Raw genomic sequence first — 15726 nt, forward strand, 5'->3', positions numbered from 1 at the left:
GTGCCAGGCGCTGCAACAGCTTCTGTACATTTAGTCCTTCCAGCAACCCTAAGATGTAGTCTCTCCATCTTGCAGGTGAGAAAATGGAGGCCCAGAGAGGTTAAATAACTCATGTAAAGGTATGTACGACTTTCAAAAATCTGTGCTCTTTCCACTGCAGTCAAATTCCTTAGCAGCACACAATCACTCTCTCATCTGTCAAATGACAGGTCGCCATGCACCTGCCTTAGAACTCTGTGAGTTATAAACAGAATAACGTACACTTCTTGCCTAATCAAACACTTTCTCCTGGAAAGAAGGATGTAGTTCCTGTTTCTACCTTACACATTAACTCACCAAACTATGCTTGATGTGAAAGCCAAGTCAGTATCACGGGTTCTATTTTTTGTTAATGCTTTGCTCCTCTGTTCTACTAAATATCTGCAACACAAGCAGGCCTCACATTGCATGATTCTATTATGCATGGATTTGTTACCACAGTTTAAATAACACCAGTCCCCCAACGACACAGTCCAAATTTCAGTTACTGTGGCATATTAACTCTGAGTAATTACATAAAGAAGAACTTCACTAACTTCAGTCCACAAGTCACTGCATAAATAATACAAATGCGTCATGATTGGTGACCACATCACTTCTTCCAAGGTCAGTGGCTGGTCACTGCACAGCTGTTCTTTCAGTTCACACACCACCAGCAAAGTGTTTAGCTGTGTTGTCCCCCAGTGATCAAATGCACATGGCATTTTATAAAAATGATTAGTCAAAACAGGGAACTGGCTGAAAATGACAAAGATGAAAGAGCAGCCCAGAAACTAAAACTAAAGCTCATGACGGAAGCGAGTGGAACGTCACGAGAGCTGGAGAAGACGTAGCTGGCCGAGGGGACACTGGTGTTGCCACACCCTTCCAGAAACTCTAGGTCCGCAGCCAGAGTCACCTGGAGAAAGGCAGCTTGTCCACAGAAATGAAGAAAGCGGTTGTGACGAAAAGGATGACCGTGTCCCAGAGGAAGCAACGCTAACGACACTTCACGCTTCGGGAACTCTCCAACTTATCTCACGACACGGCAGGCACAAAGGCTAAGCTGCCGGAAGCTGATTCAAACTTCTAGGACGCTTGCTCCGTACCACAGATGACACAGGAAGGCAAGCTCTGCACAAACCCCTCTTGTTAAGCTCATTACAAAGAAGTAAAACACTTTAATTCTCAATGTTTCTAACGTTTTATGTGACAGCATGCTAGGCAACCATGACTGTTACTATCTTTTCTGTTTCCCTATAGATTTGTAATGAACAGTGAGTTTTCAATTCTCTGACAAAGAATTCTTAACAGTCATAGAACGATCATAATTTTTCCCATTAAGATCATTTTTGCATGGTTTCAGCTCACGTGGTCATTTTTATAGTCCTGCACTATGCAAAATAAGGACAGCTATATTTGTAGAATAATCTAATGGTATATAATTTGCATATGAAGTATCTAACAGTACTAAGCACACACTAGCTGCTAATTAATAGGCAGCGTAGAGTATGACCCAAGTAGACACTTGGCCCCCACAGCATCAAAGAGGCCCCTGAGTCAGGAGTCACCAATAAAAAATAAGCACATGAGCAAAACAATTTTTTAAATATTTTTTGGTTCACTTCCAAGCACCTAGAACAGTGCTCGATTAAATAATTGTTAAATACGCTAAGAACGGTAGAAAAATTACAAAACTTGAATCTTTCAGTTTTCAAACTTCCATACAGAAGTTATTATATATAAAAGCCACACACCGTTTAGTATCTCCGGACATTCAGAATCACTGAATTTGGGCACTGGAAAGCCTTAGATAGATCTATGTCTTTGCTTTCAACCCACCTCGTTTGGGCCCTGTAGCCAAAGTCACCTGCCTCCGAAACTGGAGTGCTTTCTACCACTTCATGCTGCCACTCGCTCATGGCATTACAAGACTGAAATCAAACTAATGAAAATCACAGGCCCATTTCTGTCCTTTGTCCTCCCGGTGGAAGAGGGTGTAATAAGAAAAAACCACGTCATCCTACTTCAGTTCTCTCCTCTTTCCACTTGGAGGACCTATTGGAAATGCATTATCATGACTTCCTCCCTAAGCCTCCTCCTTTCCTGAGCTACCTACCTACTCACACTATGAACACTTCCACTGGCCCCATCTTCCAAGTACATCACCTTGGAGACCACCAAGATCTCTCCCAAAGCTCTAACTTCCAGCAGAGTCTATGCTTCTGAGAGGTACCTTACAGATCTCTCCTGTCTGTTCCTTCCCATTGCCTCTTATCAGTAATGTGGCCTTCTCCATGCCTGGTCCAGACCACTGTCCCAACTGGTCTCCCTGCATCTAGTCACTCCTTTTTCAACTCAGACTATACTCTTATGAAATGAAATCACCCACTGCACCTCTCTCTCTGCTCAAAACCCTGTAATGGCCTCTAACGATGTGACAGTAATCAATGCCTACTAGTGGTAACCGCACGAACCATCATCTCCCTCTACGTCCACAGCACTTGGCCCTTGCTACTTTGAATGGCCACTGGCAGGCACGGGCCTTATCTCTCTGATAGAAACATTAAGCATCTTATTTCTTTACATTCCTATAATACCTAGGAAAGTGTCAACAGACCCAAGCTGGAAACCTCTTGAAAGCAGAGGCGGCACAGAGCTTGGAAGATGTTAGTGCTGTGCCAGAAATGACTATATTGCTTCCATTTACACTAACAGGACAGCCTGCTCTGGTAACTCTGCCCTGATTCATCTGTACAAAGTCAGCAGTTACGACGCCTGGGATTCTCAAGCCAGCCAGGCAGCTATTAAAAACAGCCTAGGAAATCTGTCAGTCAACAACATACCCTCCCACTATCAATTCAGCTTCCGACCACAGTATTTACACTTCACTTTGGACTTATTCAACCACTCTGTTGCAGGCAGGGCAAACACTACGGATGGCTCCAACCTGCCTGTCCTCATATCGTATACCGTCTATTCTATTCTGTTCTCCAACCTGTCCCTGTGTCTCTAGGGGCCTTGTACTTGGCTAACATTCAAGTAATCCTGGTTACCTAAGCATTTATAATGTGTCTCTTGGAGACCTGACTGTGATAGAATTTCACACACTATAGCAGACTATGAAATTAATTTTAAGGCAAAAAGCCTGAAAGCCCCCAAATCATTTTACGAAATGCAGTCATCTACCTGTAAAGCTAGGTCTTCCAGACAATCCACCTGAAATTTTCTGGGATTAAAAAACAAGCAGAAAAAACCCCAAACCCACAGATCTTATGTTACTTTTAGAATGAAAAAGAATCAGGAAATATTGTTTACAACAGCTCCCTCATTCTTTGTTCTCTCCCTGCAAAATAAAGGCAACTTTTAAAAGAAGCATATCAAACTTTACTCACAGAAAGATCCAAAGCAAAGGTCCGCTGCTGGAGGTACCATCCTGAAAGCACTCATCAGTACCGTCTAATCGAACTAAGTGCCCAGGTCCAGACCTGAACACCCGGGGACGCTGGGCCTGGAGCTCGTGCTCTTAACCACTATGCCTTCTCGTCTTGCACAAAATCTGGGGGACTGAAAATACTAAGCCTCTTCCTGTGTTTGCCACTGGCTCATACTGAGAAACTTAGAACATTAGATATTAAAACCTCAATCAAATAAAAGTCATATCGCCACTTTGTTAATAACATCTCACCTCCGTTATCTCAAATAACCCTCACAACAACACTATGGGGTATTAATACTAACAGACACATGGTACAGTGAAGAACCCAAAGCTCAAGAAGTCAAATGCTACGCACAAGGTCACAGAGGTCGGAAGTAACAGAGCTGGGATCCATACTCTGGAAGTCTGGTTTCAAATCCTTGCTCTGAAGAGCTAAATTAACTATATTAAGGTCCAGGAAAGTTGGGTGACGTACTCATAATAAACTCATATCCTAATTTAAGTCTACTGAATCCATGTGTTTTAAGAAAACAGGCTTTAAAGTCGTATAGACCTAAACATGAATTTTCCACTTACCAACTTCTTTTCTAAATCCTTCTACAACCGTAGGATACTGTGTGATTCATGTGTGACTTAAGTAAATGAAATTCCACGTAGTCGAGCGACAGCTTGAGTATTCCCACGAACAGAGAGACAACTTTAGAACACCTGGGGAGACGGGTATATAAACCCAAGAAACTTCCAGTTCTAAAACAAAATTCCTAAGCTCTAAACTCTAGAATTGTCTCCAGACAAAGAAATATCATGAATCAAAGCTGAAAATATAAAAGGACAATTTGAATTCTGAAATAAACTTCTGGAGGACTTATCAATATTTTGAAAGGACTGAGGTAAAATATTTTGGTAACTCAGGTCCAAAGACAACACAAGACCTAACACATATGTTGGAACCTTTAGCTGTGTGCTTCCATGTTTATAGCACAGAGAAAGAGAAATTACCTTCAGATCACCACTGTCCTCCACACAGAGTACTGCTTCGACCGCTGTTAACGTCTAGATGCTCAAAGAAATCAGAGACCCAAAGGAGCTGTTTTCAAATGTACCACTACCATAAACTCGCCAATTCGCCTGGCTGCTCCCTGAGCGCAAACCTATTTCTCGCTCCTCTGCTCAGTCCTACAGCATCTAGCATAGACGTTTACTCAAAGCACACGTCTGGCAAACGCTTGTTGAATTGGAACTCAACTCTTAGTTTCCAACGTTGTCTCGCAGAGCTCTCCTCCTTGCCCAAAGGTGTTCTAAAAACTCAGCACTGCTTACCAAGGAAATTTAAGAGTAAAGAATGCTGAGTAATTCCCCAACGCTGTGCAGAACACCTCCAAAAGACACGATACAAACACTACCAGAATCCAAAGTAGGAAATACCCTACTTTTCAGAAGCTTCCACCAGAGTGACCTCAAAATTGTTTTCCATCACCTTTAAGTAAAACGACGACGACCTGCAGTCTGAAAGCACTTATGTCATTCTCACAAAGCCTCTAACTTGGTAGTTTTACAGGAAAGTTGTTCTACCTTGAAATGCATAGAAACTCAGACCTGGGAGAGATCATAAAAGGTATACAATAAAGGGGGGCTGAATGAATGATATTGACACGTCAACTAACCACGGTTAAAGGCCACAGCAGAGGCATGTACAAAGTACCAGAGGAACATGGAGGGAATGGTTACATGTGCCCAGACAAGGTAGGGAAGATGTCAAAATGAGAATAGCATTCTTGAAGAATGAGTTCACCACACAGTGAAAGGGACAGAGGACATTTCAGGCAGAGGTAACACCGGACGCAAAGGAAGAGGTACCAAGAGAACATCCAGAAGGGAAATGGGTATGGCCAAAGACTATGGTGTGTGTGAGGCAATGGCAGCAGAATCTGGGAAAGTAAACTAATTTTAGACTATAAAGGGTCCTAAGTATTATGTTAGCCCTTAGACTTATTCGTCCAGGCGATGAGTTCATGTACAGTCAGCTCAGGTCTGTAGCCCAGAAACATGTCGTGCCATTTCAAAGTAAACCGCAACTAACCATAAACCCAAGAACCACATAATGTTTGATCTTACTCCTCTTTAACGTAAGCTCTTAAGAGTGTGTGAGGTTCACACACTTATGTGTACACACTTCTGGAGGGTATCCTGGGTTCAGTGAAGACCAAAGTCAACTGTAGGCTGCAAACTGACAAACATCAAAAGTATGTTTCCAAACCACACCAATATTTAATGAAGCCAAGTTCTGAGAGGGCCAAGGGACATATCAGACCCTGTAGGGGTCAGTGGCAGGGCTAGGACAAAACCTCAGTCCGGGGAGTTTCCTAGTTCCTTCCCCACAACTAAACAGCATTGTTTTCCTTTCCCTTGTGCAAGGAAAAGTCTCTGCAAGGCAGGAGAGAGCCAAGGAGGATACACGGCAAAGTTAAGGGTGTGAGATGATGAATAGCATGAATACTAGAACCAGGCTTACACGCTGCAAGCACTACATAAATTCTCACCATCATTTATGAGCATCTCTCTGAAGAATCATACAATCGCTGGTGGTTCACAGCAACCCCCACTGCAGCTTTTCATATGTGATTCGAAAGTAGGCAAAGACCAAGAGCTGTAAACATGTGGTGATGTTTCTACCTTTGGGGGGAGGGCTCTTGGAGTCCTCCATAGACAGCTTCAGCTGCTGTATGAACTCGCCGCCATACACACTTCTTTCTTGCCAGATGTTCAGCAATCTTTCTAAAGGTTTTTTACAGCCTTCATCTGCCTCTCTGCCCAGAAAAGACGAAAAGATATATATAAGCTTAAGATGTTTTGCTTTTATTAGGACAGATCTACTTTAAAAACAACAAAAACTGACTAAATGATTGGCATATTTAAAAACAGAAGGACGAGTGAGATACATATCGTGATGAACAGATACCCAAAATTTGACCAGAACTACATTCTTCCTTGGTGCACAGAAAAGACAGAGGGATTATGTTATAGAAGTAATCTGTGTCCTTGACCTCCTTTTAAAGATGGGGTAAATAGGGCAACAAGCCAATAGCGGGTTTTTACAGACAATTATCAAAAATTGATCATTTCAATTGTGACCACTTGCTTTTCAGGAAGATATTAATAGAAACGTAGTGCCAGACATTCTGCTGGAAAACAAACCTAAAGGGTCAAAACCTTAAAGGATAGAGAAAAAATGATTTAAAAAAATAAAACATTTACAATGGGAAATAAATTCGCCACCACTCATCAAAGCTAACACAGCAACACCTCTATATGTATAAATAGAATCATACACACGTATATGCCAAGACCGATCTCCACTTAAATGAACTACTGCATACTTATTTTAATTCTGGGTCAGGTCATAGTCCTCATTCACACAAAGGTGTCTAATGGATAATCTTAGAACACACTGAGAATATAGCCCTCTGTAATTTATGTCTGAAAGAAGCTGCACGGTTTTTTTTCTGATGTATTACACTCTTGAAACAGTATTTTCAAAGAGATAACTGTAACTCACACCCTGCCTGCGAGATGACTGTAACTAGCACTCCGCGTGCAACAGCTGCTTACCAGAAAATGTCAGACAGCAAGTGGAAGAGAATGGGAAGACTTTCTGAAAGGAAAACAAATTCCTCACCATCCACAGTGTTACTATGAATTGTTCTGGTTGGTAACACTGTCTGGATGTCAGTGATCTTACCCTGAGTGACTTTCAACAAGAAGGGATAAGCTGACATCTTAGTTTCTAAGCCAGTGTCTTTAACATGAACTTCAAGAAGAAATCATACCGAATTCAACAGAGATGGGAACTTCATCCACCCTCAGCCCCGACAGCACTCTTCTAAAACTTACGTTAGCAGTCAACATAACGTGAGGGCTCAGCTTGATCTGGTCAGAATGCATTATTTATGAAATATTAGTGGCAAATTTCACTGAATCAGGGCCAAAGTACTATATCAGGGTTCTTACAAAATTGTTTTTGCTCAAACTTTTTTTTTTAGTCAGAGGTGAAGTGAAGGGGGAAAAAAAGGAAACAATTTTCAATGATAGTTTATAAAACTTAGAGATACGACCTAATTAGCTGATATTTGTGACAAAAACACTTTTATTCCACCTTCAGCATACATCTGGAAACAAATGACTTCTCACTTCTTCCTCTGCTGTCCACCTGGTCCAAGCCACTATCATCTCTTGCCAGATGACTGGTCTCCCTGCTTCCACGCTTGTCCTCCTACAAGCTCACCTCAAGCTTTAAAACTTCTAGCTCTGGCCTCAGAGAAGATTATGTCAGTCTTTTGCTCAAAACTGCCAATGGTTTTTCCCTCAGAATAAAACCGAAAGTTCTTAAAAAGCCTACAAAGCCATTCTCAGCAGAGCTTATTATTTCTCTGACCTCACCTACTCTCTCTCCCTCCTTTGCTCGCCAACAGCTACCCTGGCATTCTTGTCGCCTCAGGGCTTTTGCACTTAAAGTTCACTTTGCCTGGAACCCCATTTCCCTACATGGTGGCATGGCTCAGGTATCCTTTCCTAATCTCCCTATTTAAAGTCATGCTCCCGGAGCACCTGGGTGGCTCAGTCGGTTAAGCGTCCAACTTGGGCTCAGGTCATGATCTTACAATTCGTGGGCTGGAGCCCAGGGTCAGGCTCTGTGCTGACAGCTCGGGGCCTGGAGGCTGCTTCAGATTCTGCGTCTCCCTCTCTCTTTGCCCCTCCCCCACTCATGCTCGGTTTCTCTCTCAAAAAATGAATAAACATAAAAAGTTAAAAATAATTATTCTCCCTACTCCATTAACTTAGCTTCTGATAAGCTATAGAGCTGACTTGTTTATATTCTGTCCATTTGGATGTAACTTCCACAGGGCCAAGCGATTTGTCTTCTCAGACCCCCACTGCTACCCACCCTAGAACAGGCACAATATCTGTCTAATTGTAATCTTTTTTTTTTGAAAATTTTTAGATAGATTTCAGTAGGCCATACAAATAGTTACCTTTCAGCAGGCATTTTCCCACAACAAAGCCACCGGGTCAGACACCAGCTAAACAACTCCTCTGGGCCTTCAATGAGGTTTAGGAAACACTGTGCTTGGAATACAAAGAACAAGGCCCAGGGCCTGACCCATTGGCCCCTTCCCTTTCCAGACCCCAACGTGGGCTTCGCATTCTAGCAGCACTCAACCATACATATCTTCTATTCAGAACTTGCTCCCTCTTGCCCACATGCCTTTGCTCATGCCATCTCCTCGAAAGCAGAACAAGGTGAAGAGAGAGAAGTTGTGGGTAATATATAAGATGACTTAAGTATATAAGGAGTACATGGAGCAGAAGAATCTGGAGGGAGAGAGTGGAATTAGATTACGAGGGCCCCGAATGTCATATTAAGTATGTGGCCTTTATCCTGAAGGCAATGAGAAATCACTGATGAGGTCAAATGTATGGTTTAGAAAATAAAATAACTAGTATAACCAAATCACAACTAATCGGAACTTAATTAACTGGTTGATAATTTTAACACACAATCTGTTCTCTGCAAATTCTCTGTTCACTTAAAAGAGAAACCTATCATGACAAATTCTTATCAAGGATTTAGTTAAGGAGCCAGGGGACCACAATGCAGACTAAATATTTGGGACTCCATTTAGACTAAGAATGACTCGCGGTCCAGCTTCGACCACGACACTATATGCAATGGAAACTGATACACAAACCTGTAATAACCAAGTCATTTTTAAATTTTTTTTTTTTTTTTAACGTTTATTTTATTTTTGAGACAGAGAGAGACAGAGCATGAACGGGGAAGGGGCAGAGAGAGAGGGAGACACAGAATCGGAAGCAGGCTCCAGGCTCTGAGCCATCAGCCCAGAGCCCGACACGGGGCTCGAACTCACAGACCATGAGATCGTGACCTGAGCCGAAGTCGGACGCTTAACCGACTGAGCCACCCAGGCGCCCCTAACCAAGTCATTTTTAAAAGGCTTTTACCACTAAAGGCGAAAGCCAAAAGGGGGCTCTAGTTAAACTGGTGAATGTAATTAACCAGGATAGGCTAATTCCTGAAGCAATGTAGTAAATGAAGATTTTGCCCGCTAAGTTTCAAAGCTCCAGATACAACAGTCAAGAAATCTTTTTACTCATGAGGTTTTGCCGTAAGCAGCTCAAGTGAACTGGAAATCCCGTTAGCACTTGGAATGAGGTACAACTAAAGCAATAAAGTAGTTTTATATCAGACAGAACTATCTTTCCAGGTTGCACTAACTCCATTCTAAACTGAGAAATCTTTAAGTGAAAAAGACACCAAAAAGTCCTTGCCATTAATCAATGAATAAGTGGAAAATGATGACTAAATACATATATAACTTACGTTAAACACAAATTAGTATGCATTTCAATTCCGATTATAAATCCAATCACTGCAAAACTGATCTGAAAAGTGCAAACTGTGTATTATACACAGAACTGTTGCTTGAAATGTCAGCTGAGGCCTTGCCAAGTCAGCTTGGGGCCTTTTCTTCTTCTGGCACTTCCTTGGTATACTCGCCATAATCTGTGTGTTCCCGTCTTGTGCCAGGCACAGTAGCACTGTAATAGGCCTACTAAAGGCAGGAATTCTTTCTAAATATCCTCAGCACTTCCAACAGAGCCTCATGTGAAACCGGAGCAGAAATGTTCCACTGCCAATAGCTCAGAAAAGAATTAGCATAGCAAGCCTGAGACCGTTACCCTTAGAAAAGGCCTGCTCACCAGGCTGGCCCTTGGCTGTCACCTGGAAACTTGGGTTTCTGGAGCGTTCTTGCAATTTCCTAACTGATAATCAGGGTAGTTTACTGTGCCTAAACTGTTTGTGCAAACAATGTAATTTATGCTGAATACCTGCTTTCTTTCTGGGAGTCTGGAATTTTGGCAGAGAGTATCTGTGGCTAACGCCAATAAAAACCCTAGGCGCTGAGTCTCTAATGAGCTTCCCAGGTACACAACACTTGACACGTGTTGTGGCAATTCAAAGATGGAGGAATTCAGTATGTTTTGTGTGACCCCGCTGTGAGAGGACTCTTGGAAGCTTATACCTGGTTTCCCCTGGACTGTGTCCCATGCACCTTTTCCTTTGCTGATTTTGCTTTGTATACTTGCAATGTAATAAATCACAGCTGTAAGCAAGACTATACGCGGAGTGCTACGAGTCCTCCTAGCAAGTCTCCAATCCTGGAGTATCCGTGGGGATCCATGACACAACAGTAAATAAATATGTATATGGTGATAACCTCAAATGTATGTCTCCAGAAGTTAATTTCCTCCTCAGCTTCAGACTATTTCATCCATCTGCCTATCTGGCATCACTCCTTGGAATATCTACTAGCCATCTCAAACTTAACATGGCCAAAACAAACCTTCTGACTTCCTCTACCATATCTTTGCCCCAAACTCCATCTCAGTAAACAGCACCATCAGACATCTACTTAGCCATGTCAAAAACCTAGAAATAATCGGATTTCTCTTTTCCTTTACTACCAGCTCCCACAAATCCTATCAGTTTTTACGGGGGGGGGGGGGGGGGGGGGGCAGTCAAATACATCCACAAAGTAAACACTGGATAAACTAGAAGCTATTACTATCTTCTCACTGCTTCTGAGTCCTGGCCATTGTCACCTCTAGCCTGTAGTAGAGCAATATCCTTCATCCTCACATCCCTGCCCCTCCCTTGGCCTTTATAACCCATTCTCCACACCAAACCAGAGAGACCTTTTAACAATGTGATGGAATACATCATTCTCCTGCTTAAGACTCTGTCACTGACATCCCGTCAGAACAAAATCCTCTCTCCCAAGGCTTACAAGACTTATGTGACGGGAACCTGCCTGCCCCTCTGATCTTATCTGGATGCCACTTTTCCCTTTCTCAACACAGTTGCTCTAACCACACTGGCCTTCATCCTGATCCTCTTAACACGCCAAGATTACTCCTACCTTAGGTTCTTTTCAGCAGCTGTTTGCTCCTACTTCATGGATGATTACCTCAAATCCCATTTCCTTAGAGAGCTCTTCCATGAACACACTAGAAGGGATCCCACTCCAGAATGTCATTCTATCTCATTATGTCCATATCATCACTCTCTGAAAGCATCTTGTTCATTTATTTGTCCTTGCCTGCCTTGTTCACTGCGGCTTCTCTAGTGTCTGCATCGGTACTTGGCACACAGAAGGCACTCCAATATATGTTGAATGAAAAACAAAGTGCACAGCTATCTCCACACTGAGAAGACAATAAGAAGGCCTTGTGTGGAAAAAAGTTCAAAGTCTAGCTAATTAAACTACTATTCAAATTAAATCTAACCTAGGAGCTTGGTAGCTTCCTCTGACTTGAGAGGTTTGGTTTTGAGGGTTTTTGGGGGGCAGGGGGTGCTGAGGGGGTGGAGTGAGGAAGTAGGAAATTACCATAAAGAGATTCTTTTAATCAATTTCGGTCGATATTAATGGGTCCCCTATCTTTGTTCATCAACTGGGCAACGAAAACCAGACCGAGTACTTCTTACTACAGGTAAGGCACATCAGGATTGAAGTGGAGAAGCTGACTCTTCTGTTCCAAAAATGGTGGAAGGGGCTTGGAAACATGGGGACCCTGAACCTAATACCCAAGAAGGACATTATACTAGAAGAATGCAAAAAAAAAAAAAAAGAAAAGAAAAAAAAGGAAAAAGGAAAGGGAAAAGAAAAAAAAAAAAAAAAGGACCAGGTTTACTTTCCGCATAATGCCACAGAATCTGCCAAGACATTTTTAAATAAAAAATGTTATGTTTACTATCCTTATAGGAAATTATTTTAGTCAATTTCCTATACCCTAATTAATTAATTCAACAAAGATTTACTGAATCCTCCCTGTACCAGGGCAGACCACAATGTTGCCCAACCCCGGGACACCAATCCCATCAAGGCTACATAAATGGTATTCCCTAAAACTATGCAACCTGGCAGCTCTGTGCCAGACCGTTTACCAGGTGCCCAGGATACAGCAAATAAAAAACAAATGGTCCCTCTTGTCACATAGTTTCTGATTTAACATATACCCACGAATGAACAAAGACTGGGGACCGGGCATCAGACTACGTACTTTCGAACAGACTGGTGTACTTCAGCCCCACAACAACTTCAGCGAGACAGGTGCTGTTGACCCTTTCTAATCAGTTAGGAAACTTGGGCTCCAAAAGCTAAGTAATACATCCCAGGTCACTCAGACAGTGCTGGAGGTAGAGCTACAGCCTAAGAAACTGAACTACATCTCCTCAAAACAAGAAAATGCCTGGCTCCTATCTCAGATAGCTTTTCTGGCAGTCTTTTCTAAGTTTACTCTGTTACAAGGATTCAGGATTGTTTCAAGATTGTAACACATTCTGCTTCTTCAGTGCCCATGTTCATTAAAAGAAAGAGCCAGCCACGGAGCTGGCAAACAAAAATCTTTTTCCCACCTCTAGAAAACTAGATGTCATTTGCTTCTTTTGGATTTCTCATTTTATTCCTTCAAACCTGTCAAATCTTTCCTGAAATGCTGGAGCCATTTACACATTTAAGGCCTTTCGCTTACACTTTAGATCTACAACAATTTTGTTTAACCAGTCGGTCTCCTTTTTGGTCTTCCCAATTTCCTTTCGCAAAGATTTTTTTTTTATACGTCTGCTAATATTCTAGTGAAAAACAGTTTTTCTTTGCTCCTCCTGGGCACCCAACTTGGGTCTACAGGAAGCAGTTTGTTTTTAAATAACTAAAAATGATTTATAAAAGTTCTAATCAAATGTATTTTCTGTGATATTAGCTACACGTGTGCTCTATGCTCTAGTCCTCTCGTTCACAAAACAAACAGAAGAGATTTAATATGATATAGCCAGAGCAAATATCTACTTTTCACACTAATAATTATCTCTATTGTTATAGTAATGACTACTATTTTTAGTAAACTAGACCTCTAGACATCTAGAAGAAGGAAAGAAGGGAGGAAAAATGAAGGCATAAGCAACTAATATCTTGCTATTAAGGTTGTGTTACTGGAAAGTTTCCACAAACTCTTTAGCTTTGTTTTCTGACCATAAACTAATGAGACAACTTAGTCAAACCAAGGAAAACACCATATTCAAGAAATGAGTTCAATAAATGAATATATTTTGGGTAAAAAATGTTCTACAAGTGCTAGACTCAATCTCTTCAATGCATCAAAATGTTTACATGTCTGAAATAGTTCTTAAGGGTGCAACAAAACATAAAATTATAATTTGGCCTCTGCAACACTGTAAAGCACATCCCTGTAAAATATGAAGTTGTCAATTTACAAAGGTTATCCCAGAAAAGGAAAGAACAATAAAGAGGAAAGGGTAATACATTTAAATATCAAACAAAACAAACAAAAAAACCAGACAACATACCTGGCAACATGAGAAAAAGCATCCACAAGGACAGATTCAAATTCTCTAGTGAATTCAGGTCCTTTCCTTTTACTGTTTTGGATGACATCATTCGCTAAGTACAAAAAAGTAAGCTTTCTATTTGATTTGGCTGGAAAAAAAGGAAAAAAAAAAGATAATTTAACTTACACCAAGGAAATGCTCAATCCACAATTCTTCTGCCCTAAAATACTCCCAAAGAAACTAAGATAAGCATTACCTACCTGAGATCAGGGCTCCTTTATGTTTGAAAAAACAACTTAAGTAACTTTTTGACATCTCTAACAAAACAGGTTTGAGAATACAATTTTGAAACAAAACAAGAATGGGCCATTTTCATTTCTGTGATATTTTAACAGGAATAATTGACAGTAAAAATAAAGATAATCCAAAGAAAATTCCTACAGGAGAAGCAGTCAACATTCTCAAGAAGACATATTAAAATCAAGGTTTTCATTTATTTTACTGCAAAGATAAGCATTTCTAATTCACTATTAATTATCAAATCCTGCAGAATGAAAGACTGAGCTAGGTGAACTAGGTTTCAGTTTTAAAGCAGATTCTTGTAATTTATGTTCCTATGGTGAGAATTTCTCTTTGGACGTTCCAATAACAATAATCAGCCAATGATACCAACTTTATAATCCAGAAAAATCTCTAGATGCACCAATGGATATTTACCTCAAATACAAATATATTATTAATGCTACGTTATTACTGAAAACTTAAAGATGTCTGAATTCTGGATACGCAAAATTATGGCTCCCACAAAAACTGTAATTCTTCTCTCTTATACATATTAAATGTAGTATTTTCTATTACTCTATATGGTATCATATATTAAACCATAAAAACCTCATGCACTGTGTCTGAGTTACAGTTGCTTGGGGGAACATTACTGAATTTCCTGGCTTCTATGCACATAACTTCTCAACCGTAAAGTTACATCACTATCATTCTTGGTCCCAGTTTTCTTTTAAAGGAAATAAATAAGAACACAATCAGACAGTCCAAAACACTACGTTTTCTCCCATGCTAAAATACCTGAAAAACTCAAACAAGCCTTATAGAACCTTCACACACCTAAATAGCTGGTCCTTACTCTACTTGCTCTCAGAAACCACCTGTTTCTTTTGAAATGCACACAGCATGCATAAATTCTGACATAGCAGGCATAAGATGTGACATTTTAAAATATAGCTACAGAAGAATAAACCAAGCTAAAAACAATCTTTAAAGTATGTATTCATAAAATTAAATATGGATATCCTGAGTTACATTAACCTTCTGGTACTAACCTAGTTTAACATGGCTAACTGATGATAATATGTAAACCTGGAAGTATCTTTAACTATTCTCATTATTACTCAAAAGCAGATGGAAAAGTGTCAACAGTTACAATATTCTACTCTCGCTACAAAGGTATCGTTATGGCAAAGGCTGTTCTTTTTTTTTTAAAAGCAAACCTCGTTCTGGGATGTTGCAACAAGTAAAACCACCAAGTCTAATAATGCCACGAGTTAACAGATTCAACTTCAACAAAGCAAATTGGACTATGTGAAGCTTTACAAATGCCATGTATTTTATGTTTAAAAACTCAGAATCCATTGTATAAAATGTCAGTTTGGACAATTAAGACGTGATACGTTTTTCAGTACTACAAACATGATAGCCAAGAGGCCAGAGAGCCGAAGTTTTTCACTATTTACATTGCCAATGAATTTTCATCATCCTCAAACTTTGCAATGAGGATTTATTTAGCATGAAACTTTATCCCTCCACATCCAGCTTCTTGAAGCCAACATAA

General features: G+C 40.7%; 1 protein-coding gene across 3 annotated transcripts in view; it reads right to left on the reverse strand.

Moving 5' to 3' along the window:
- Positions 1-15726, reverse strand: part of RPRD1B (regulation of nuclear pre-mRNA domain containing 1B) — a 51101-nt gene that overhangs the window by 31522 nt on the left and 3853 nt on the right. For all 3 annotated transcript variants that reach the window (XM_042931000.1, XM_042930999.1, XM_042931001.1), the window contains exons 2-3: positions 13902-14031; positions 6131-6264 (exon numbers count right to left, since the gene is read on the reverse strand). In XM_042931000.1, the coding sequence (XP_042786934.1) occupies positions 6131-6264; positions 13902-14031 (264 nt within the window). The remainder of the gene's footprint in view (positions 1-6130; positions 6265-13901; positions 14032-15726) is intronic.

The sequence above is a fragment of the Panthera leo genome, chromosome A3 (genome assembly GCF_018350215.1).
Source record: "Panthera leo isolate Ple1 chromosome A3, P.leo_Ple1_pat1.1, whole genome shotgun sequence".
In the NCBI taxonomy this organism is placed as follows: Eukaryota; Metazoa; Chordata; class Mammalia; order Carnivora; family Felidae; genus Panthera; species Panthera leo.